Here is a 27,033-nt window from a genome sequence, read left to right on the forward strand (position 1 = left end):
CGAGCCCGAGTCAGCTAGCGTGGGCCAGCTGTGGGGTTTTAATGCAGAGTAGTCGTATCCTTATTGGACAACTTCTGTTGATTAGCAGGGAGATGTTCAGCAGCAAGCTCTTTGGGGCAGGGTCCAAGTCTCCATATACGTTCGTGCCTAGCACAATGGAACTCCGTTCCTGACTGGAGCCTGTGTGCTGCTGCAGTGTAAATATGAATATTTTCTTAAATAGTGAAGCAAGGACAATGGGAAGGTAAGATGTATAACTGGCAACACTGCAACCGATTCCCTCTTCGTTAGGGAATTGTTGTACCTTAAGACTATCAACATTTCTCTAAGAGTTTTTTTAAGCACCTTCTGACTTGAGTGATCTTGTAGTATTTAGTTTTAGTGAGGAGAGGTGGCCTGACATTTCCCCAAATGAACATCTAAAGAATGGCCTTTCCAATCCAAAAGTTACAGAATTTGATTGCAATGGTATTATTTTAGTGACACTGCTGAAACTTTTGGTCTTATTTAAGATCTAGTAAAAGATGATATTATAGATTAGCGTGGAATGTGCTTGCAGCCAATACTTGACGTGGTACTTCTTTTTTTCTCTGTCTGACAATCAGGATTTCCTAATGGAACAGCTTTAAACCAGTAGCTATCGTTGTGTTCCTAGTGCTGTGCGGTTAGTTATATGCCGTTATACTTCTGTCTTAGAAAGATACCAGCTATACAGGGTAATTTTTCACAATGTAATCTGCTGTAACATAGTGTATAAAATGGATGATTTTAAAAAAAGCTTTCTTTGAAAGATGGAGGGTGCAAAGGTAGGGATTGGTTTTGCAGTCTCTGTTTGAAGCCACTAGAGCATGTCTAGATGAAAAAAGTGATAGCATTTTAAAATAAAGTTAAACATAACTTTAAATGTGACTTTGCACCTAGTTAGACAAGGCAAATTGTGTTAAAAAATGTTAGCTGGTCATGGTCACCCCTTGGCTCCTCAGAATGCTGTAGTGTATTTTAAATCTATCCCTGTCTGAGACAGGAAAACTCACTAAGTTACACGGAGGTTTATACTCATAATAGGTTTTTTCTAAAATACGTTTGCTAGTACATTAGTTAAACATATTTAACACATTTTGTGACCATCTTCTAGATTATGAAAACAATCTAAGCCTTTGGATATGTCTGAATTTCCTTTCTTAGCTGAAACACACAGTTCCTTTCTCATCATTTGTTATTAAATAAAGATATGGAACTTGTAAAGATTGGGTCTAAACTCTTTGCAAGAAGTGTATTAAGACTAAACACCTCAGTGTGATTCGAGGAATTTTCCTGCCTCAGAATGGGATAGATTTAATGTATACTAAAACATGCTGAAGCGTGCAAGCGGCTATGACATTGCCTGATGCCTGATTTTGTAGTTTCACACAATGCCGCTGTGCTGCTTGTTGATGGATGTGGATCTGTCGGATAACTTTCTGGAACAGTTAGATGGAATTTCAGTGAATATTGGAATGCTTCTTAGACCTGAATGAGTTTGTCACCTAGGATAGATCTCTGAATTTCTCTTATCCTATTGTCATACTTTTTATCCTGACAAAAGTTTCAGTGGAGGCTTTGAAGTCAATGTGTAGCTTCATAAATACAGAAGACATACTTTTTTTGCTAAGATTTTTGTGAAAACAGGACATGTCTCTAGGTGCTTGTTCAATTTCATTGCTTAGTCACTTGTAATCATACTTTTCTCTGACACTGAATTTGGTTTGTTTGGAAATTGTCACAGAACAGATGTTTGGCTTTAGTTGAGAAATAAGCGGTAAAAACAGGTGAATCTTGATTTTTTGCTTCCTGCAAATGTCCCTAGCAGAGAAAGATGAGAAATATAATAAAATCTTACTGTAAGATTGTCTTTAATAGAATGTTTTACAACATAGTCTATAAAGCCTCAAGGAATCTTTAACCTTCCTGTAAAACTGTAAATCTCTAACTTAATACAAATACTAAGTAATGCTCCTTTTTTTTTTTTTGCAGCTTCCCATAAAAGCTGGCCAGCAGAATACTCACACCAAAGTCAGCACAGAACATAATAAGGAATGTCTCATAAACATTTCCAAGTACAAGTTTTCCCTGGTCATAAGTGGTCTCACTAATATCTTAAAAAATGTTAACAATATGGTAAGTTTTTCTATGTTGGTTTATTGGATGCTTTTGAAAATGGTTATGGATTTTTATTTACAGAAACTTTGTAGAATGTCTAGTCTAACATTGACTCAAATTGCTGCTTCATTTTGTGCGTTTAATAGGGTACCAGTTAACTTACTTTTTTGTTTGTTTTTTTTTTAAACTTCAAATGCAGTAAAGTTTACCAACAAAATTGAAATGAGCATCCACTTTGCATGTGAGGGTGATGGAGGAACATGGGCAACAAGGTCTGAAAGCAAGAATGTTAGTAATGCTGCATCGGATAACCTAGATGGTGTCAGTCACTGAGGGAATGGACTGTGTGAAAAAGTGCATATGGCTAGGCTAGGGGTACAACCCAACACATGCCCTCTTAGACCTGGGTTTGTAGGCAATCCTTGGATGTCTGCTCTCCAAACCAAGTGGAATATATTTTTAAGTGGTGCACTTGATCACTGGGAAATGGGTTCTCTCTGTACAGCTGCATAAGCATGCTATTTAACTAATGAAGCAATGTTTTGTAGCCTTGGAGGAGACAGAAGAGGGCATTTGGGCAGAGGTATCCAGTGAACAGCATCCAGAGCGATGGGAGCTGTTCTAATCCTTTCTGCTAGAATGTGTCCTGCCAGGAAGAGCGATATTGGAAGAGGGAAAAAACGAACAAACATTTAAAACAAACCTAGGGCATTAGATTCTTTTCAGGATCTGTTCAGACACTCTGCATAAGTGAATGGCGCAGTCATTTGCAAGTGGCCATCTCATAAATTACATTTAAAAGCAACAAAGAATCCTGTGGCACCTTATAGACTAACAGACGTTTTGCAGCATGAGCTTTGATTCTCGAATACCCACTCGGCAGCAGTGAAGTATTCACCGAAGAGTGGGTCAAAACCAAAAAATGCAAATGCTAAAAAGGTATACCACAGGATCTTTGCTTGCTTCTTTAGATCCACAGATCACCCTCTGATATTTAAAAACAAAAAGAAATCCTGGAGCCATACAAGATTATCAGCCGAGAACCATGAAGGAAAAGACTTGAAAAAGGCTCTTTGGCCTCGTGGTAGTCCTACAGACTTAATCTCCTGAGCACATCCCTTAGAGGCTAGTAAGGAATGCTTCGCTTGAGTGGACTGTTCCCCTGATATTTCCCCCCTCTGACTGACACTTGATGTAGCTTGCAGTGTTTCTTGGGTGGATCAAGGACCTCCTTAACACTGAGTTCTTGTGGGCAGCAGGTTAAAGTCAAGGGACAGAAAAAGGTTCAAGAAGACCTTCCTACCAAACTTCAAAAAGACCCTTTCAAACTCAAATTTGTAACATTAAATGAACAGTCTCCCTCTATACTGTTTGTTTGTGAAATGCAGCAAGGCAGAGCATGGAATCATTTTCAAAAATATACTAAAACATTATTGAAACTTCACCCTCATTAAATTAACATTGACGACTAATTTGATAGAGTGCAGTAGACAGAGGGGGATGGGGAAGAACAAAGGAAAATTATTAAATATGGATCCTAGGACAAATAAAAATTACCAATGGGGCAGGCAAGGTGAGAAATTGTAGTTACTTTGAAAAAGTGGAGGGAGAAGAAATGAAGCAAATTTCATGGGTGATCAACTTCCAAACCATCAGCTCCATCATGACAGCACTCAAGGTGGGCTCGCTAAAGGGCCAATAGTATGTGAACATGTCCTCCCCAGAACAAGAGAATGAGTAGCCTATACTTACACTAATGGACATAAAAATTAATAATGCCAACTCAAAAATAAATCAGCCACGCGACAGATATCAGTTGTAAGGAGTCCTGATAAATAAGAGTGTAAGCTATACAATTAGAAACAAAAATTCGGTATTGTATCTGATGTGTGTAGCTGAGGCCTGGCCTGACATGAGCAATTAAAACCTGGAAGGAGGCTTCGTTTCTTGGAAGATAAAATTAGGGAGGTAAACAGATCATTAGGTTGAAAAAGACAGAATGTCTGAGCCATCTAAGATAAGAGGGAGAACACCCAGGGAACCATTTACCAACAATGGGCAAAGATGATCCTGGAATATGGAAGTTCAGGTTCTACATGAACAGCACATGGAGAGAACATGCTGCACGGGATTGGTTCCTGCAGACTAACTAAATCAATGCAAAAATGTGATGCAGCGTGTATAGTAAATGCAGTGTAATCTGTACGTATATATAAAGTGTGTAACTTTGGATGTGTGGCATGCTCTGTACCCACCCCATTCGCTTGAGTCTTACCATATTTGTTTTATGCCAAATAAAGGGACCCGAGTAGTGAAATCTGGAGTTGGATTTAGTGTTTTGACTCCCAGAGAACTGGACAAGGTGTTCTGGATAAGCTGAGTGGGAAAGGTCTCTGAGGGAATACCAGCCATGTACCATTTTTAGTACCACTTTTTATGGAAAATGGCCCAAAAATTATTAGTCTGACTTGGTACTTCCAAGTGAATCCCTCCATAAAGTGCAAAAATAGAAGAATGAGTCTTTTCATATCAATGTTCTGTACTCAATAGCAAGACGTAACTTTTCCTATGGTTGAGGAAGAGAGAACTGGATCAGATGCTCCAACCAGCTAGCAATATTTTTCAAGCAGTCCTTCAGAATGAAGACCAGACTGTGTGCCATTAGTCTGCTCCATGTTTAGAAAAGATACCTTCAAGAGGCCTCCTGCTCAGCTAAAGCCTGCATATATTTGAACTAATCTTTCAAGCAGTTTTAATTATCACATAATTTTCTGAAGCTTCTTACTGTGTGTTCTATCTACAGTCAATGAAACTAAATACATTTTTTGGCTAACCCTTCTCTGCTTTCTTTTGCTGTTCCAATCTGAATATTGATACACTTATTCATTGGCGCTGGTAGTGAAATTGGATGCTAGTTTAAATATGTGATAGACTCTTGCATCCTAGATTTAAAATGCGGTATCCGCTTTGAAGATCCAGTAGTGTATTTGTGTTTCTTCCTGTGGTCTATGCTAAATTCTGCAGCAATCAAACTAAGTTTGTATCCATGGATTTTTGGAAACCTCAGTTCTGTTAAGTATTGTCTTGGCAATAAAATACAGCTCTAAAGAAATCAGATACGATAGACAAACAGTAATCGCTACTAAAATAGAATTTTGGGGTCATGAAAGTGAAGGACTTGCTAGGCTCTCTAGTTGTTCTGCTGTGTGCCTTAAATACTAATTGGCCTGCATGTCCTGTCCCTTGTTATCTTTGTTCAATTTATGTCATTCACACCAAAACAGTTTACTCACTTCATGCTAGGAACTAGGAAGGAACCATTAATTTCATTTTCACTGGCCCTCTTTCTGAATTTGAACCCAGAGCTCCAAAGGTGGAAAGGCTAGAGCATTAGGGAGGAGGGACAGCTCAGTGGTTTGAGCATTGGCCTGCTAAACGCAGGCTTGTGAGGGCCATTTAGGGATCTGGGGAAAAATCTGTCTGGGGATGGGTCCTGCATTGAGCAGGGGGTTGGACTAGATGACCTCCTGAGGTCCCTTCCAAACCTGATATTCTATGATTAACCTAGTGTGCTGCTTAACCCCCAGCAGATTTTCTGTATCACTTAAATGCTGCAATGGGCTATCAGTCAGATTTATGCACTGGAACTAAATCTGTACCTTTTCTTGTAGAGGATATTTGGAGAAGCTGCTGAAAAGAATTTATATCTCTCTCAGCTGATTATATTGGATACACTGGAAAAATGTCTTGCTGGGGTAAGTAGTCTAATTTATAATTGAGTTTCTGAATCAGATGTAGACAAAGTGAACAGAAGTTCTATAAATGTGTATACTAGGTAGTAATAAACTAACAATCATTTGATTTATGTCACATAGAATTAATGCTAGTTTTAGAAAAACTCCAAAGAGACCTGTTGTGATTTCAAGTTTTTTTTTCTTGCTGCTAACAGCCCACCTTAATTGATTAGTCTCGTTAGAGTTGGTGTGGCAACACCCATTTTTTCATGTTCTTTGTGTATATATATCTTCCTACTGTTTTTTCCACTGCATGCATCCGATGAAGTGGGTTTTAGCCCATGAAAGCTTATGCCCAAATAAATGTTAGTCTCTAAGATGCCACAAGTACTCCCCGTTCTTTTTAATGTGTAGAATGTCCATCCTCCCCGCCACCCCAATTAACAATGGTCAAAAATGCCTTGACTTGTTAACTAAATGGACAAAGGAAGGTTTCAGATCTAACCGTTCCTTCACTTCACTTCCAAAGTTCTAATGTTATATGTTTCTCTACAAGCATTCAGATAAAAAGAATAAACCATTGTGTGCATGGAAAACAAATTTAAGTAAAGTAATGGGTTTCAGTGTTAAGCTTTCATTGCATTTGTATAAACTGTAAGTGGATGGGGAGATTCAAAGTAGGTTACAAACAAAATAATAAAAATGGTTTCATTTCACAATTTAATACAAAATTAAAGGATAATTTTACAATCATTTTAAAATGGCAAATAGTAAAAATTAAAATATAAATGCTTAAAATATATTAAAATTAATGAAGTTTGTGAAAGTCATAGTTACTGTTTCTTAAATGAAGTAGAGATTTCTTGTTGTCGTTTTTGTTTCTATTTTCTATAATTATATACCCAGACAGAATCTCTTGCTATTGCTATATTAAGATTACTTTTGCAGGTATTTCCTAGTTTACGTTATTTAACCTTATCCAAACTTCCAGTGGGAGTCCAATCCTGAAGTTTCCACGCACACTTTCCTATTTCATTCAAATCTTTGCTGAGAGGCAGTTTGCTTTTACCTTTGGGATGAAAACAGTTGTATACTTGCAAAGCCAAACTTCATCTTAGGTAAAAACTCTGGGTCTCAGATTTATTCCTAGAGATTTATTTTAGCTTTGTTCCAGAAAGAATGTAATGAAATCATCAAAGCTGTGTGCAATTCCTTAGTACTGGTTGTAAAAGATATTTCTCTACAGAGTAATAAATACAATAGTTTGGTTTATCAAGGTGGAACATCTTTTAATATAGTAAAGATGCTGATGATGTAAGTAATCATGCTGTTTTAAGTACATAAGAAAATAATGGTAGGTATCTAAATAATGCAGAATAGATTTAAACTTTAAAAAAAGTAAATTATACCATATTTTCTTTCCTGTGTTTAGACAAGTCTAAGTTACTACATTAATTTCATAAATCCATATCTTCCTTTTTTAAAAGCCACAATTTATATTGATCAAAACCTCAGTGTGTTTCAGATACATGATGAAACCTCTAACAGCTTAAAATTGTATGTCTTGTCAATTTAGATGAAAGCAAGTTGAGCCAGTATATTCAGTAAGACTTGAGCCAAAGCTGTATACAAAGAGAGTTGTGTTCTGTGATATGGTCAGACATATTTCTTGCTTACTATTGCTTCTTAATGTTTCACCAAGTTCTCATGGCAACAAGACTCAGGTCAGCTAAGTGGGATCACTGCAACTTCAGAATTCCCCAGAGTAATTTAATTGTTAGGATATTAAAAGTTTAAATGCTGACCTGACCCTCTGTTAAGATTCTTGGTAAAGTTGCTCTTCGAATTCTTTCTTAAATAGTTTCCTTATGTCTCATACTGTGCAAATTGGAAAAAAGTAGAATTCTACAGGAAAGTGTAGGTTTTTTTGTTCTTGTCTGGAATCACACTGAGTCAATAAAGAAGCATCCTCTCCTTCATCATGTCTTTTAAATCCCTACTGGAGAAAAACAACTGTCAGAAAACCATTTGAGAGAATTAAGAGTTGGAGTTTACCTTAGGTTCTTCTAAGGCAAACAACTGACTCAGATGCTCTAACACCAGTGCTTTGACAGGTTGGCAGTGTGTGTCCCTTAAGTATTCAAACCTTATGATTGGAAAAAAAATGTTTTGATAGCCCATTCAGTACTTGATGATATTGAGCTACTAACATTGTCCCACAGGTCAGGGATGGAAACGCATTTGAAAATGTAAAATATTGCTTTATGTGAAATTATAGGAAATTACTGTTAGCAGGTGGTGTATCAGAGCTTTTCCACTTAATTTGCATTGATGTCAATGGGAGTTTCTACTGTGTGGAGAGTAAGTAGTGTAAGATTGGGGGGGGAGGAATAGCTCAGTGGTTTGAGCATTGGGGGCTGGACTAGATGACCTTTCAAGGTCCCTTCCAGTTCTAGGAGATTGGTATATCTCCAATTATTATTATTATTTATCTGTTCCTGGGATAGTAGTGACTAGAAATACTGTTTTGCCTGTAAAGCTGTGAAAGGAAATTTCAGGGAATAAGTGAAATGTTTCCATTTTAGCAACCAAAGGACACGATGCGACTAGATGAGACAATGCTGGTCAAACAGTTGCTGCCAGAAATCTGCCATTTTATCCATACATACCGTGAAGGAAACCAACATGCAGCCGAACTTCGCAATTCTGCCTCTGGGGTTCTCTTCTCTCTCAGTTGCAATAATTTTAATGCAGTCTTCAGCCGCATTTCTACCAGGTGAGTGCATGAATGGCAGAGCTTATCCAGTGTATTAGAAGTCTTATCAAATACCGTGAATGTTGTCTGGCTCTAATCAGTGTAGATTAAAACAAAGGCTAAAATTCATGACAGACCTTTCTGATCTGAAAAATACAAACTCCCCATCAGTATTTTCAAGTTAATATCATATAATAAGCTGCTTACACCTCTACCCCGATATAATGCTGTCCTCGGGAGCCAAAAAATCTTACCAAGTTATAGGTGAAAACGCGTTATATCTAACTTGCTTTGATCCACCGGAGTGCGCAGCCCTGCCCCCTTGGAGTGCTGCTTTACCGTGTTATATCTGAATTCGTGTTATATCGGGTTGCGTTATATCGGGGTAGAGGTGTATTTGAAATCTTTTCTGAGGAAAATCCCTCTACATTCCAAAACTCTGCTTAAGCATCAATTGATAAAATTAGTCTGATTCTGTCTCCGTTCAATGTTTTTGTACAGCTTATTTTCTGAGTGCTAGACTTGCTTATTTTTTAGACCTGCTTTTATATGAAAAAAACCCTGCCATAGAATGGAACTAATGATAAAACCAAGTTGAAATGTAGGGTGGGTGCTTGCTAGTGAGAGATTTCTAAAAATTGACAGACACTTAACTTATATCCATTAATGTGTTTGCTGTTCCATGGTAACGTCTAGTTCTCTGCAGTTCTGTTGGAGCCTTAAGGGTGTTGTCTTCCTATAATTTTCCCTACTTGAAGGCCCATATATATATCCATCTTTTTGACTGAGGAGAATGGGGCATGATTGCCTTGACCCTAAGAATATTACTCTTCATTGGCTTTGGAAGGAGCCTGCTTGTCCTCTCACATGATTTTTATATCCGTGCAACCCCACTGATTATAATGGAATTTGTCCTGATTTACACCACTCTAAATGAGAGGTGAGTCAGGGCCAAGGTATGCTATCCCTTCTTTACTTCCCGCATTGCATGCATCTCTTTGGTGCTGTCTTTGGCCAGCCCACCAAGGTTGCATGGGAAGCTTTTATTAAGGAAATGCTTTTATGTCCTTTGAAAGTTGCTTGAAAAGGTTTAACTCTTATCAGGGTAGTGTGGTTATAACCAACAGTAGTACTTGAGTGGATCATTTGTTGGAGTTGGATCCAATGCTCCTTTATTAGGCTTGGGCAGCAATGAGTATGCTAGTTTGAGTTGTTTTTAGTACAACAATCTAATTAAAACTAGGGCTTGTGTAACTTATACAATTAAAAGAGCTTTGAGAACATTAGAATGGAAGTGCCTTCAAATTTTAAATATGAAACTTGGTAAATATCTAATTAGCTGAAATCTCAACTATTTTTTTAAACGTTAAAAGGCTTTAATAATCTCTCAAGGACCTAGACTTAGTAGCTAGGATGGAGGATATTGTTTTTGCTAAATAAATGGATTAGGTTTAGTAGGAAATGATTCCATGCCCTTCTGTTATAGGGAGTTGCACTAGAACTTATTCTTGTAGATAGTTCTTTAATGTGTATTTGTTTATACATCTGCAGTATATTTTTTTCAGTATAAGTCTTTTTTACTCAAACTTAATTTTGAAATTCTAGGCTGTTTCAAGGCTGGCGTTGATTTTTGTTTCCACACAATTCTATTTTTCATTGGTATAGAAGTGGTTAAACATTTGGTTGTTTGTTGCTAATATCCACAGAGGTCAGCCTGCCGACAGTTAGCATTGCTGATCTTTTGACCCATGCTTCCTGTTTAGGCATATTTCGAGGCTCTGTACAGCAGCTGGGGGATTTTTGGCATGTAAAGCACATCATCAGGGACCTTCCCCTTCTCAGCGTGGGCTGTTAAGTTTTCCCTCCATTGATTAAATGAAGAGCTGCTTTTGTGTGTAGCGGTAGAAATCGCATATCATGTCAAGTACACATCTGTAGCTTTGGAAGGGGTCAACACAATCTTATAACTTGCAGGCTCATATGATTTAGTTATTTAGTTTTTAGTGGCTTGTGATCTGATATGATATCGCTTCTCAGCTCTCTGAGCTAAGAGGTGAAAACATTATCTAAAAGTTACCCTCAAAAAAGGAGGGAAAAGATTTACCACAGTGCTTAAATGGATGTGATTAAAACTAATTGAGTTTCATTAGGGACAGAAAAAAGGGCTCCCCTTTGCCTGAGGGCTGACTGCAGTTCCCTTCAGGGACTGTGAATACTCCTGATTGTTGCCCAGATGGTATAGCTCAAGTGCAAAGCAAGGCACTCATTCCCAGGGGCATGGCCCAAAGGCATCCCCGGCATGAGCCAGAGAGGTCAGTGCTCAGGTGAAGTGTAATATAGATTACTTCCACAGCATTGTAAAGAAAAAGAGGATATAGGGTAAAATCTTGGTGTTAACCTTACTATAAACTGATGGCATTTGTAGCTTTCATCTTGAAATGTTGAGAAATTGTCTGCTGGAACTTTTCTATATGAAGATAAAATGAAAATATTCTGTAAAATTAACTCTTAATGGTCATCCAAAGTTTGTTTTTATTTCCTGGATCTGTCAAAGTTCCAACAGTAAGTCTCTGGAGGGGATGATGATGATCCTTTAATATTCAAATGTTTACTACTTATTTTCATTTCACCTGTATAATAGGAGGTGTTTTTCAGAAGTATGAACATGTCAGCAATGGCTGACAGTCTCTGTTTCGAGAAGTTAATTTAATTTACTGTTTCGAGTTATACTTTACTTTGCATCTCTTTAGATTACAGGAACTGACTGTGTGTTCGGAAGATAATGCTGATGTTCATGATATTGAACTTTTACAGTATATTAGTGTGGACTGCATAAAACTGAAACGAATATTGCAAGGTAGGTTGTGAAATTGTGTGTCTTTGGGCTGATCATCAGACTGGTTTTGTGCTGCTATAGCTATCTGTTTAGAAGTCCATAGTTAGTGGTATTACCCTCTAGCATAGACACAGTTACACTGGTGTAACATAGTCCTGTATATTAATTTAGAAACAGTATAATTTTACTTCATTCAAATTATAATTAGCATCTGATTTTAAAATAACTGGTGCTTAGAACCCGTGAGCGGTCTTATTGGGTTGAATTATTATATACCTATTTTGTTAGAAATGAATTTCTCTTTCAAATGTTGAAATTTTTTATTTTTACAGAGACCGTATTTAAGTTTAAAGCCCTAAAGAAAGTAGCTCAACTGGCAGTTATAAACAGTCTTGAAAAGGCAAGTATGTTACCATTGATATATTCTAAGTGGAATTTTCTTGCTGTTCCTCAGCCACTGATTTGCAGTCTCATGCCCCTGTTTGAATTTAGGAACTGGAAAACACTACTCTCATTTGGACAGGTCACTTTTCACTGTAGAAACACATGTATGAGATTTCTGCTGTAAAAGCACTGCATGCTGAGACTCTGAAGGACAAAATAAACACGTCTTCCACTGGAAGTTCATTTCCTAAACTGAGTTTATTTTCTAAACTGATTGTTGCATATGTGTAAAGACATGTTGAATTATCTGTAGGCATTTTGGAACTGGGTGGAAAACTATCCTGATGAATTCACAAAGCTGTACCAGACACCACAGACTGATATGGCAGGTAAGACATAACAAATCATATTGATGTGTATCTCTTAAAATACGGATTTATCAGGCTAAGTCCATTGGTTGTCTTTTTCACAAAGCTTTTATGTCAGAGATCACCAACTTCACTGACATTTTGTACACTCCTTGCTTCTCAAGGCAGTTCGCATAAAAGAAGCATCTTTCTGCCATCCTTTGCCAGAGCATCTTGGGATACACTCTTTATCTCCCTTCACTCAACAAATGGAAATGGGGAGGAATGGGGTAATGGTGGGAATTGGACTGCTTTTATAGAGCTCTATTTTGATACACATAACAAACAAAACGCACAAACATAAACTATCTTACATATAAATAAAAGTAAATTTACAAATACTCATTTTAGCCTCTGATTCAGGAAAGCATTCCTCTTCAGGAAGGGGACGTAAGCATATGCTTAGAGCTCTGCAAATCCGTAGCTATCTGCTTTATATCTGCGGCCCGTGTTTGCAGATCATGGATGAATGCAGATCCAAATTTTATATCTAGAGTCCTGCAAATCTGTGTATATCCATGGACTGGATGCGAATACAAATTTTGTATTGACACAAGGCTCTACATATGCTTTAGTCTTTCTGACTAGAGAAGGACTTAAGCACATTTTTAAGTTATTTTTGGAATCATTGTTTTAACCCTGTTTATAGCCCAGTTCAGCCACAATGGCCTGCCTAAGCATGGTTGTAAAACACATTTTATTTTTGTAGATGGAGCCATACTTTGCCTCTTATGTTCTGTTCCCCCTTTATCTTCCTTGTCAAAAGTGGTGCCAAACTTCTTTTGCTTGCCAGTACTCAAGACACATCCTTCCAGTTTCCATTTGTGTCATAGCAGGACCTGTATCTGAACTCTGAAAATAAGCTGAAATGTCTGTTACTTGTACATGCATATTTTAGTGTCATCTGCAAACCAGAATTCTGGAAGGTTTTTCACAGTTTAAACCTTCAGCTACTATTTAGTGAGTTGGTTAGCTGGAAAAAGAATGAATATCATTGATTTTAAAAAATATGGAAAATAGTTAAAGCAAATTTTGTCATTTGTACACGTCAATTACAGTATTTCATAGAATAGTATTTTTGATCAATTTTTTTCCCCTTTAGATGTTTTAAATCCCCCTTTTTATTTCCTATTTCTTTCTGCAGACAATAATACCTAGCTCTGACATAAGTGTTCATCCACAGATCATATGTATTTCTGGAATGCTCTCTTGTAGTCATTTCTAGTGAATGAATTACGGTTGTGGCTGTCTTGCTCATATTTCTTTTGTTTATTGAACCAGTGCTTTTTCTTTTGAGTAATGCTCTTTGCAAACTAGGATTATGAGCTAAACATAACAGGATATTTAAACACTTTTCCCCTCAGTGTTTCTTCCGTAGTCATTTGGTTGTTTTATAATGTAGATTGTGCAGAGAAGTTGTTTGACTTGGTGGATGGGTTTGCCGAAAGCACGAAACGTAAAGCAGCAGTTTGGCCACTGCAAATCATTCTTCTTGTCCTGTGTCCAGAAATCATTCAAGATATAGCCAAGGATGTGGTGGAGGAAACCAAAATAAACAAGGTGAAGAAAGCTAAAATGTCATAGTGAATACAAGTCTGAATTCAATAGGGTGTTTGTCTTGGCATGTCCCATATTGTTTTAAAAAGCTATACTCTGATATAAGCCTACTCTGCCTCTATTTAAAAAAAAACCAAACATTTAAACCCCCTATTAAATTCCTGTTTTCTCTATTATTCAGGATTCTCGGAGCTCTCACCTAGCCCTTTACTTTCCCTACCATCAGAGCTTTGTATAATGGCATATATCCTGCTTGATGAGGGTTGTATAGCTACTCCTGACAATTCAATTCCTGGAGCTAAAAAAAGGGGTTTGTGCAGAACACTGTGAGTCATTCACTCCTGTTGGTGGTGAACAAATTGCCACCTCAGCACTTACAGCCCCTGCTGGGCTTCAGAGTAAAGAACTGTCCTAGAGTTTTGAATCCTGCTATTCCTCCCCAAGTCCCTTAATCAAGTTTTACATTACTGCTAATCTGAACTGAACTTTGTGGTGGTGGTGGGTTTTTTTGTTTTTGTTTTTTGCAATGTGTGGAAATAAGAACATAAGAGCGGCCATACTGGGTCAGACCAAAGGTCCATCTAGCCCAGTATCCTGTCTTCCGACAGTGGCCAGTGCCAGGTGCCCCAGAGGGAATGAACCGAACAGGTGAAATCATCAAGTGATCCATCCTCTGTCTCTCATTCCCAGCTTCTGGCAAACAGAGGCCAGGGACATCATTCCTGCCCATCCTGGCTAATAGCCATTGATTGACCTATCCTCCATGAATATATTTTGTTCTTTTTTTGAACCCTGTTATAGTCTTGGCCTTCACAACATCTTCTAGCAAGGTGTTCCACAGGGTGACTGTGTGCTGTGTGGCAAAAATACTTCCTTTTGTTTGTTTTAAACTTGCTGCCTTTTAATTTCATTTGGTGACCCCTCTAGTCCTTATGTTATGAGGAGGAATAAGTAACACTTCCTTATTGACTTTTTCCACATCAGTCATGATTTTATAGACCTCAATTATATCCCTGCCGTAGTTGTCTCTTTTCCAAGCTGACAAGTCGCAGTCTTATTAATCTCTCCTCACATGGCAGATGTTTCATACCCCTAATAATTTTTGTTGCTCTTTTCTGAACCTTTTCCAATTCCAATATATCTTTTTTGAGATGGGGGGACCACATCTGCACGCAGTATTCAAGATGTGGGCGTTCCATGGATTTATATAGAGGCAATATTTTTTCTGTCTTATTACCTATCCCTTTCTTAAAAGCAGCAGAGAGTCCTGTGGCACCTTATAGACTAACAGACGTATTGGAGCATGAGCTTTCGTGGGTGAAATACCCACTTCATCGGATGCATCTAGTGGAAATTTCCAGGGGCAGGTATATATATGCCTGTTTCTTGCTTGCATATATATACCTGCCCCTGGAAATTTCCACTAGATGCATCCGACAGAGTGGGTATTCACCCACGAAAGCTCATGCTCCAATATGTCTGTTAGTCTATAAGGTGCCACAGGACTCTTTGCTGCTTTTACAGATCCAGACTAACACGGCTACCCCTCTGATACTATCCCTTTCTTAATGGTTCCCAACATTCTGTTTGCTTTTTTGACTGCTGCTGCACATCGAGTGGAAGTTTTGAGAGAACTAGCTGCAATGACTCCAAGATCTTTCTTGAATGGTAACAGCTAATTTAGACCCCATCATTTTATATGTATAGTTGGGATTATGTTTTCCCAATATGCATTACTTTACATGTATCGACATTGAATTTCATCTGCCATTTTGTTGCCTAGTCACCCAGTTTTGAGAGAGCCTTTTCTAGCTCTTCTCAGTCTGCTTGGGACTTAACTATCTTAAGTAGTTTTGTATCATCTGAAAATTTTGCCACCTCACTGTTTACCCCTTTTTCCAGATCATTTATGAATATGTTGAATAGGACTGAATAGAGAGGTTCTATGGTACAGTTTGGTTCATTTAAGATTTTACTTCATTTGATTCTACACTTTCTTTCGTGTATAGTGCCACTCCCCCACCAGCACGACGTGTTCTGTCCTTCCGATATATTTTGTACCCGAAAAGCTTGGTTTGCAAATGAAGTTCTGTAACACAGACAGAATTTGACTTGGCTACAATTAAAAATAAGCAATGCTTGGAGCATCTAAGTTGGCCATTGCCAAGCTGATTATATCATGGTATCTTCACACAAATGTGAATTGTCCAAAGTGAGTGTGTAATGAATAAAATATACTTTTCTAAACTGATACACCAGTATTTCCATTTTTTGGGGGGGTATTTAAAGATGTAAAAGCTTTGTCCACAGCTCCTAAAACATCGGCTATAACTATTTCTTTCTTTTCTTTTTTGGTTGTTATATTTGAATTCTGCAGAAACTGTTTCTGGACAACCTCAGGAAAGCACTTGCAAGCCATAGTGGGAGCAGACAGCTGACTGAAAGTGCTGCTATTGCTTGTGTTAAACTGTGCAAAGCATCTACCTACATCAACTGGGAAGATAATTCTGTCATTTTCCTTCTAGTGCAGTCCATGGTTGATGATCTTAAGGTAAAGAGGAAGAGAGAGGAGTCTGGAAATCATTTTGTCATTTCCTAAATCTGATGAGAAAATTCATTTGAATTTGTGTTTTACTAACGAGCCCAGTGTCATGGAGTATCTTTGGTAGCATTTTTGTAAGCAAGCTGTGCATGTTCTAGTATTATATTTACACCAGTATTGCAGCTCTGGTATTCGTCATTCACTCCTTACTTTCCTTCTCTCGAATCCCACATTGTCTCTTGACTTCCTACATTTTGTTTCTGCTGAATGCCTTTTGGCTTTAATAGCACCAAGGAATTTTACATTCTCTTCATGCAACATTTACCCACTTACAGCCCCTATGTAATGCCCAAACCACTTCTTGCTTTTCTGAATACACTTTAGCTCTGGGTATTGCAACATGTAATCAACCAAGCTTGTGAGACACTATTGGTGAATTAAAAAGCAAGGGATAGCGTCTTTTTTGTCTCTTTTAGATCTGTAAAAATTGTCTTTTTTAAAGGTTAAATATTATTTAAGTGGTTTTAGAAATAACAAATGTTAGTAGATTTTCTAAAATTGTAACATTTAGAGTGGCCTACTCTCTGATTTTTAACAAATTAGTCATATATTACAAGCAAACTGGAATAACATTTTTATCTGAATTTTTGTGTAGACCTTGCTGTTTAATCCAAGTAAACCTTTCTCAAGAGGCAATCAGAATGCAGATGTAGACCTTATGATAGACTGCTTAGTTTCCTGCTTTCGCATAAACCCTCAGAACAACCCATACCTTAAGGTGAGGCAATGATTTTATGGACAAGTAGTGTCTCCTGATGCTATTTATGACTTGTCAGATATCAAGGGTGCGCTAGTGGCAGCCAGAAATTCATAAATAATTTCAAACTTCTTAATATTTGTCAGAAATTCTTTGTGTTGAGTATTTTGTATCAATCTATTTCTGCTGTTCTAATACTGCTTGTATTGATGTTTTTTTAATTTACTAAATGGGCTTTGGTGCTTTGTTCAATCTGATCTTGAGAGATGTTAAAGAATAACAATTTTCCCAAATGGCTTTTATATTAATGTTTTCCTTCTAGATCTGCTTGGCACAGAATTCCCCATCAACGTTTCATTATGTGCTGGTAAACTCACTCCAGCGAATAATCACAAATGTAAGTCTTAAAAGTATTTAGTTAGCCTAGAGGTGGTTAGTGATTTTATTTAGGAATTGAAATAGTCATTTGACTAGAATTTAAGCAGTAGCCTAAATCTTGCGCACTGTGCTCATAGTACTAGTTCTAGCATAGTCATCAGGATTTGCCCACAAGCTTGCTCATTAGCCACTTATCAGGTTTCAAAATAGGTTGAGCTTCTAATCACGATATTTGCATGGCAGCAGTTCCTTCACTGCTCCAACCCCTCTTGCTCTTTCCAGTGTATTGACATTGGTCATTTAGGGGAGGAGGACCTTGGATTCCATATTTGTATTAAGGGGGGCAGTATTGCCTAGTGGATGGAGCAATGGACTGGGACTTGACGGATCTGGGTTCCGTTCTCAGCTCAGCTACTGGGTAACCTGGGGCAAGTCACTTCACTTCTCTGTGCTTCAGTTTTCTTATCCATAAAATGGTGATAATGATGTGTACCTCCTTTGTAAAGCACTACATACATGCTAGGTGGTATTGGTGGTATTATGCCAGTGCCTAGGGGTCCTTGTCATGGAAATGGCCCCACTATGGCAAGAGCTGTACCCACGTGCAAAGTAGGTGGTCCCTGCCCAAAAGAGCTTATAATCTAAGTGTAAAATGAGACAACAGGTAGATGCAATGAACAGATGGGCAAGGTTTACCCCTATTATCTCTACTTGATGTGGGGTAAAAGGACAGGACAGGCATTTATTTTAAAAAAGTAAAAATTCCTAGAACAGAGAATAAGGCCATAATCTAGATCGATTTAAAAATATTTAAACCACATTGCACTGTGTAACTTGGAGCACCACAGGTTTCTGCTAATGCACCAAACCCTGTGGGCTCTGCCTAGGGCTGCTCTTGTAGTTTTGCACTAGCTATGGGAAGAGCTTTTAACACAAAGCTTCTGTAACTAGTGCCTTTCACTGAAACATGAAATTTGATTTTCATTTTAAAAAATTAACTTTTGGCCTTGAAATGGTTCTTTTCGATAACAATTGCTGCTTAATTTTTGTTGTCTAATAGAATATGCAGTTTGTTCGTATGTGGACTTTGCACTGCTCTCAGGCTGAGTTTGAGCCTTTTGGTCTTTCACGCTAAAGCACAACTCTCCATGCCCGCTTGTCTTCGATAAAAGTGACTGCGTGTTTGCTCATATTGCAAGTATGGAAGTCGTTTTTGATGAAGAACAAAACCAGTAGGGAAACGGGTCTTAATTTAACCCTTTCTGGCAAAAGAAAACAGAAAACTTGGAGTAGAAAAAAAAAACCTCATTCTGAGCTAATGAAATCTTTGTTATGAAAACTATTCACCCTTCAAATAGTAATGCATAGCCCATTTCGAATAATCATGTCTTAAACTGAACTTTAAGTAGCAACTTCTTTAATTTGGCTTTGTAATCCGTTACTAACTTCTCCAATGTCAGTCTAAATGACATTGATCTTGAAGTACATATTGATTGAAAAACCAATTATGACAGCAAGTAGTCTGTTTTGTGTTTTGTTTTGTTTAAATAGATGGTGATTTGTATGACCTACTACTTTAGATTTCTGCAGTGGTTTCCATAGTGTTTAGGGTGATCTCACTATCGGAAGCTTTTTACAGTTCCAAAACAGTGAAATAAAGACCTTTTTCTTCGACATCTCAGCAGCTATAGGTTTCAGTATAAATTGTATCCTGTTTTTGGTTGATGTCTGTTAACTCCCTTTCATGTGTTCTCTGAACATCAATAAATTGGTTTATATGGAGGAAATATTATGAAATAACTAAGAATAGTTTTACTTTATTTGTTAATATGGTGTACATTTTTATTGCTTCAATTCTTGTACCAACACAAAATAAATGCTTTGTTTTCAGCAGTACATTTAATATGCTCTGTAATGAAGCTTTATAGACAGTATTAACCATTTATGATCTCAAAAGATTTTTTTTACTTGCAGTATGTTAGTTTCTAGTGAACAGAGTATTTACTTTAGTCAGTCATGCATCATTTCCTCTAGACTGAACTCATTCACAGTCAACTTTTTTAATAGTTACTGTTTTCAGATTAGGTGGCAGATCATAAAAGAAATAAACAACTGGAGTATGGTGTGAAATATAACCTATGCAAGTATTGTGAATTATAGCGTTAGACGGGGGAGTTGACACAACTTCATTCAAGTTTGTGCAAAACATTTACGTTCTTCAGAATAGTTTAATAACCTTCCCTCTTTTTCCTCAGTCCATCATCCCAGTTTTATTTGCTGTGTGGAAAGGTGTGGCTATTTAAACTTGAAAAAGATATTTTTTAAAAAATGGAACCACCTTTCCACCTTGTACTTTTTAAGTACCACTGTATTTTCTTCCTAGTCTGAAGTAGACTGGTGGCCCAAGATTGATGCTGTGTACTGTCATTCCGTGGAACTCCGCAGCATGTTCAGTGAAACACTTCAAAAAGCTGTGCAGAGTTGTGGGGCGCATCCAGCAATTCGTATGACACCGGTAAGACTTGGATCCATGAATTAACAATTTCTGTCCATTGCATTTTCTGTCTCCATTCCATTCCTGCTGTTTTATTCATCAATGTTAGTCTGGAAGATAGAGTAAAAATGTAGCAATCCCTAAAGCAACAGAGAGCCTTACATGCTCTGTAAACCTTGCAGTATTCTGTGTATTCACAAAGTATTCCTACTGAGTTAATTAGTGATCTTGTTTCTTAGCTTTTTATGCTGCTCTCTCAGACCAACAAGATAGAAATAATCTACTTTTCTGTAATACAGTCTGACTGTTTTTTAAGGTGTCTTGCTGTATCCAGGCCTATTTAGTGAAGGCAATGCTTCGCCTTTTTTTCATAATCAGAATAATTCTACCCTCTGCTGCATACAGCAGAATACATTTCAGTAACTGCTGCATTTCTACATTGATGATGAGCAGGAGTTTTTGATTTGAAATACTTTTCACTTGTTTTACTTTGTCTTAAGCATGTTGGCTGTTTGGTCTTAGTGACAGCACAGAAATTGTAAAGATTTGCAAGCATTATGAAATGAAAACTGCTTTGATCATCTTTATATAAAAATCTTCAGTAAATTACAGATTAGTCTGTAGTATGATATCCAAATGTCTCTTGAAGTAGTTGTGCTCATTTTGAATTTTCAGTTTAGGACTTTCTATATTGTGCAAAGTTAACTTGTTTCTTTTCTGAATTGCAAAGATGTAGTTTTCAGTGTCCCAGATATTTACTGTAGCAGAAGGCCTAAAGCTATACATGCAGCTGAAATATTCCTAATAATTCAGTATTTTTGTTTAAAAGAAAAGGATTTGGGTAGATTTAGTTGAATGTTGTAGAATTGTTTAACTCAGTTTTTATATCTGTGTATATTCATCTGTTGAGAATATAGCACGGGTATTGTATTTGGCAACTCTGAGATTGATTGGTGGTGCTTTGTCTTCTGCTTCTTATTTTCTGTTCTTATTGGCTGCTGTCGCTCACATGATCAGATGCCAACCAGTCACTGTTTTGCATGGCAGTGGGCCTCTGTTGCTGTAAGTATGACCCATTGTAACTACCGCAGAAAAGCCTTCAATTTCTTTGACTTTTCTGTGTATAGTTACCATTGTAGTCGCATCACTTCATTTCAGATGGAATATGTAGCATGTCTTCACTTATAGGTTGTATGAAGTAAAGAAATCATTTCACACATCAGATAAACCAAACAGCTTCCTTTCTGCCATGCTTTTCTTTTCAGAGTTCCCTTAATCGTGACAAACTGATCATATACAGTAGCAGTTTCCTCTGGCAGTACAGTTGTCACTTTTTGTCAGATGCTTTAAGTATGAGATTTTATTGTGCATCTTTAAGAGTGAAATTGAATTTTTTAGCACAATAGTTTGGGATTATAAAGTCTCAAATTTGTAATTACACAAAACTATACTTGAAAAGAATTCAAGAATAGGCTTGTAACCTTTGAGACTACTTTTTGTTCGGGGTATGAATCTGTAGATCAAAAAGTTAAAATAAAAAGCTTGCAACTTCAGTGTTACTGCTTGAAAAGGTATCTTCCCAGTAATAAATTCATTACATTTTTTAAAGAATACTGTGTTCAGTGTTATTGTTGAGTCCCTCATGCATATAAAACTCAATAAAATAAATTGTAAAACTTGAAATACCATCATTTCAATTTTACTATTTTCAGACTTAAAAAGTAAGCAAAATTAGATGCTAATTACAGATTATAGTGGACAAAAAATAGCATTGTGGTAGCACCTAGGAACCCTGGCATTTCATTGTGCTAGGCCCAATACAAGCACAGAACAAAAAGGTCTCTGTCCCAAACAGTTTATAGTTAAGTCAAAATATTGTTTATAACGAGATTGGTTGTAATTTTTCAATGTGCAACGGGAGCCATTCACATACTTAAAGTTACGCATATTTGTAAGTTTCGCAAGATGAGGGCATAAATTTTGTAAATTAGACTAATTTTTAAGCTCTTATATTTAGCAACATCCAGATATTTGTCCGATGTAGAGGGTAATTCCCCCTTTGATCAAGGACACTGAACAAGGATTAACATTTTTCTTAGTTTTACTGAAGAAACTCCTTGGCAGATGTCAAATAGCTCCTGAGAGCTTCCTCTGTCCAGTAGTGTTACTTTGCATAGTTAATAAAAGATAACTATAATTCTGTGTCTCCATTTGTGTGAAGGTGCATAGGCCATATCACGGGACAGATGGTCACACTTACTTATAAAGGTGGTAGACTCTCATCTAGTTTAGATTTTTATCATATCTGAATTGCATAATGGTTTCCCTGAATGGAGGCATTAGAATCTCCTCCCGTGCAGGTGAGGACGTTGAATATTGTATGAGTAGTATTTTACCATTCCTCTTCAAAGGAAGCTAACTTTCTCTGACTAGCCTGTGGGCATGTCTCTACTACAATCTTAAGTCAACCTATGATGTCCACACTACTCGCCTTCTGTTGGTGGTGCATATCCTCACCAGAGTGCTTTCACCACCTGAAGAGTGGCAATGTGGGGGACTGAGAGCCAGGGATCTCAGCTTCACGCAGTTCCCGGCCGGGAGCCCAGCTGTTCCCTGGGCTTCTCACTTCCGGTGGGGAGATCTGTGCCCGGAGTCCGGTCAGCTGCCATGCTCTTGGCAGGGAACTGACAGCCCAGGCGGCAGCCGGGCTCCCGACTGAGAGCCTCAGTGCAGCCGGACTCCGAGCAGGGAGTGTAGAGCCAAACACCAGGCGGGCAGCAGAGATCTGGGACCCCGGGTGGCAGCCTGGCTTGGAGCAGAGACTTGGCAGCAACCCCGTTGGGGAGCCTGGAGCCAGACTTCCTTATCAATTTAATAGTTCCAGCAGAGCTGTGAAATTCACAAGACAACAGCTGATGTAAGACTCCGTCGCCCTAACTACACCGACATAAGCCTCTCATGGAGGTAGAGTTATGTCAGTGTAGTAGGGCACTTGCATCGGTGGGAAAAGGCTGTAGTGTGTACACTGACGTAATTAGGTCAGCCTAAGTTGCCATATGTTGACCTAACTGTGTAGTATAGACCAGGCCTCTGTATTTTACTAATGATTCAGTACCTTGTGAAAACTGCAAGATACATATTTTGCAGAGATCCATTGCATAAAAATAAAGTAACACAGCTGCTGCTTAAAATGTGAGAAGAGTGAGTTCTTGCCTTAAAGTATTGTCATTTATATTAATATAGAAAAACAGCACCTTAACATTACTGTCAAGTATCAGAGGGGTAGCCCTGTTAGTCTGGATCTGTAAAAGCAGCAAAGAGTCCTGTGGCACCTTATAGACTAACAGACGTTTTGGAGCATGAGCTTTCGTGGGTGAATACCCACTTCGTCGGATGCATGCACGAAAGCTCATGCTCCAAAACGTCTGTTAGTCTATAAGGTGCCACAGGACTCTTTGCTGCAGTAACATTACTGTGATTTAAACTAATTTGGTTTTAAAAATCTAAACGTATTAAAAAACCTCAAGATGTTGAAGTTAAAGTAAATCCATGGATTCCTGTGCCAGCATAAGTGTGTTTTTGATTTTTGTTGTTGCTTAAGGGATAAAATAAAAAACACACGCTACAATTTTTTCTTAGTAGCTATATCTGATTTTCTTAGTATTGGAATAATTTTGTTCGTAGGTTTTTTCCCACTTTCAGAAAAACTTGTGGGCAACTCATTGACAGATTAAATTTTTTTGCTTACATAAAATTTTAATAAAAATAACCTATTTTTAAACAAACTATATTTTAATAAATAAAAGGTTTAAGTACAAAAAAATTATATTTATACTTCACTGAATTGCATATACAATTGTTAGCCATATGATACCTGTTCCCTTTCATGCATTATTGATTATAAAAGTAATAAGCTTTTTAAAATGTTACATTATCAACCCACTATATGTAGTACTTCATTGACAAATGCTGTAATATTTTTTCCTTAGAGTCTTACATTTAAAGAGAAAATGACAAGCCTTAAATTTAAAGAAAAACCTACAGACTTGGAAACCAGAAGTTATAAGTTTTTGCTGTTATCCATGGTAAAACTGTTACATGCTGATCCAAAGCTCTTGCTGTATGTAAGTAAATGTTACTTTTGAATGAGTGAAATCTTGGTTTTAAAAAAAATATAGAAAAAGCATTTTAGCTTTTTATTAAATATGAAGTCATAATATAAATAACCCTAGGAAACTAAGTCACTAAAGTATAAATACCAAAACCAAAATCATAAAATTGGTAAAAAAAATAAAAATTCAAACCCAGAATGTTTAGCTCTAGGATGATACTGCTTTTCTGTTACCCTTTTATCCAATAAAGACAATTTGTGAAGGCAGCTTTCCTGATGTCCATTATATAAACACTCCATCCCACTGCATTTCTTTTGCTTATCAGTGATGTGGTGAACCTGGACAGTGCATTGGGACAATCCCAGACAGTCATCCTAGTTGCTGATCATTGTGACGAGAATGAGAAAACAGGATAGCGAAGGGGATAGCTCAGTGGTTTGAGCATTGGCCTGCTAAATCCAGGGTTGTGAGTTCAATCCTTGAGGCGGCCATTTGGGGATTGGTCCTGTTTTGAGCAGGGGGTTGGACTAGATGATCTCTTGAGGTCCCTTCCAACCCTAATAATCTGATTCTAAGTTCTTTGGTTCTAGAGAGTGCCAGATTAAAGTGACAAAGGGTATAAAGCCCGTAAACCTGAATAGAGGAGAAATGGATTGGGGAAGAAAATATGATCAGGAAAAAGAATTAGGGTCAAAATCTTGAGCAGAAAAACAAAAAAAGAATACTAGAGAGAAATTAATTAAAACCCAACTTGTAAAAACATGATAGAAGAGATGTTGAAAGAGATGTTGAGGGAAAGGCACTAAAGAATCATAACGGAGACATGAAAAAGAGAGAACAGTCAACTTACTAAGATATGCTTATTTTGTAAATTGATGTCATAATGGGTATTCTGTAAGGTTCCTTTCAAATAATTTTTCTGGGATTCTGCAAATCATAATATGGACATCAACTCTAATTCAAGCATCAGAAATTGTTTGCAGTTATGTTAAATGTGCATCTTGAAAATAAAACTGTATGTACAATATTGCCAAATAATAATCATATTATTATAATCTGATTCTTATCGTGGGAGTTGTGAACTTTTCTTTTGTCTGTTTTGTTTACTCTTCAATTTGAATTTTTTTCTAGATTGCCCCAAAAAAATATGACATTCAAGGACTATCTCAAAAAAATAATAATAAAATAAAATAAAAAATAAATCCAACAGCCCCAAGCCCTCTTTACTTGTATGAGGATCTGTGAAAGTAGTCACCTGAAGTCTGCCTGAGGTTAATTTAGTTCTGTGAATGCCGTTGGCCAGGGTATTGAAGGGTCCGCATTTTAAAAGCAGATAAAACAGGGCCCATTTCAGAACAATGTTGCTTTTTAAACCATTTTTTCCCTTTACTGTTTAGAATCCAAGGAAGCAAGGGCCTGAGACACAGAGCAGCACTGCTGAATTAATTACTGGACTTGTACAACTTGTTCCACAGTCCAACATGCCAGAAATAGCCCAAGAAGCCATGGAGGTAAGGGAAGTGTTCTACACGCAGGGCGATTAGCTTGCGAATTGTGCCAAGCATATCAGGCTTTTTGTGTAAAAGCTTTTAAGTATTGATCAGTTTGTTTCCAAAGTTGAGTGTTAGAGCTTGTCTACATGGCAAGTTACCACACTGCAAGCAAAGGTGTGAATTTGCAGCGCACCAGCTTGGAGCACCGCTGTGTGAACATTGATACAGCACTCTGGGACTTTGGCTGCACTGTAGCAATGTCCTCAGGAACTTGGTGTGTAAACGAGCCCTTAGTGTTTGCTCTGTATGGATGCATTTTTCTAAAAGTATGTTCAATTGCAAGTTTGCTATACAGCAGAGGCCTATTTAAGGAAAGATTTCAAAGGTGTAATAGGGAATTATTGTCTTCTGTGGTGTTCCCATGTCACTGAGAGATTTGTTTCTCACTGAAGCTGGCCTTAACCAAATCTATTTCAGAAAGGGTTTTATGGATCTTCCACTACATTGTAGAGAGCACTGTTAAAAACCGTCCACTAACAGCCTGCCTGTCCACCCCAGTTCTTTCTGACTGGCTGAGATAAACATTCATTTTACATCTGGGACCATGGCCAATGATTGTTGCTTTCTGAATCAGCAAGTGTGGAGGGGGCATATATGCAGGCAAGTACTTCTAAGGCTGTTACAATCCTCTTCCTGCTTGCTCTGTAATTGAAGTGCACCACACTTGAGGTAAATGAGCTTCAGTAGTCCAGCAGGCAAAACACCAAGATTGCTTCTGATTTCCAAGCCTTCCATGCCATATTGCTAATGTAAGGCTGCTGAGTAAGTTGCCATTCAGTTTGGTACGTTCATATGTTTTCATGGTGGTAGGAATGTACAACCCATTTAAAATATTTTGAAAATAGAGATGTCAATTTCTTTTGGTGGGTGAGAAGGAAAGATTCTATGTCCCAATTAAATTACAAGTTATTAAATTGTCCTGTAAAAGCAGCAAAGAGCCCTGTGGCACCTTATAGACTAACAGAAGTTTTGGAGCATGAGCTTTCGTGGGTGAACACCCTCTTCGTCGGATGCATGTATTCACCCACGAAAGCTCATGCTGCAAAACTTCTGTTAGTCTATAAGGTGCCACAGGATTCTTTGCTGCTTTTACAGATCCAGACTAACACGGCTACCGCTCTGATAAATTGTCCTGGATTACTGTGATTTGAGGCCCTCACATGCCATCAGGTGCACTGTGTCCAAGATTTCTATCTTCTACGCTTCTAGAGGGGAAAACTTTCAAATATTGAAGGAAAGGATATCTAACACATTCTTCAGTGTGTTGCTTTTACTGCTTCACTGAATCTTTGTAGCTAAATTCTGCGGCTTGCATTGCAGCATTTCCATCAATGATAATCACTCCAAATGTTATAGTATCAGTATTCTGGATACGTTATGGCCCA

The 27,033-nt window shown here is 37.7% G+C and overlaps 1 protein-coding gene across 7 annotated transcripts in view; it reads left to right on the forward strand.

Annotated features, from left to right (window-relative positions):
- NF1 (neurofibromin 1) overlaps positions 1–27,033 on the forward strand; it is a 165,520-nt gene that overhangs the window by 13,563 nt on the left and 124,924 nt on the right. For 6 of the 7 annotated variants that reach the window (XM_039507432.1, XM_039507435.1, XM_039507434.1 and 3 more), the window contains exons 2-14: positions 2,014–2,157; positions 5,811–5,894; positions 8,459–8,649; positions 11,379–11,485; positions 11,797–11,864; positions 12,162–12,237; positions 13,658–13,815; positions 16,190–16,363; positions 17,010–17,132; positions 17,434–17,508; positions 19,873–20,004; positions 23,973–24,107; positions 25,493–25,606. In XM_039507432.1, the coding sequence (XP_039363366.1) occupies positions 2,014–2,157; positions 5,811–5,894; positions 8,459–8,649; positions 11,379–11,485; positions 11,797–11,864; positions 12,162–12,237; positions 13,658–13,815; positions 16,190–16,363; positions 17,010–17,132; positions 17,434–17,508; positions 19,873–20,004; positions 23,973–24,107; positions 25,493–25,606 (1,581 nt within the window). Of the gene's footprint in view, positions 1–116; positions 245–2,013; positions 2,158–5,810; positions 5,895–8,458; positions 8,650–11,378; positions 11,486–11,796; positions 11,865–12,161; positions 12,238–13,657; positions 13,816–16,189; positions 16,364–17,009; positions 17,133–17,433; positions 17,509–19,872; positions 20,005–23,972; positions 24,108–25,492; positions 25,607–27,033 lie in introns of those variants that run through there. The other variant, XM_039507437.1, reaches the window with a different exon arrangement.

This window comes from Mauremys reevesii, linkage group 20 (assembly GCF_016161935.1).
Source record: "Mauremys reevesii isolate NIE-2019 linkage group 20, ASM1616193v1, whole genome shotgun sequence".
Lineage (NCBI taxonomy): Eukaryota > Metazoa > Chordata > Testudines > Geoemydidae > Mauremys > Mauremys reevesii.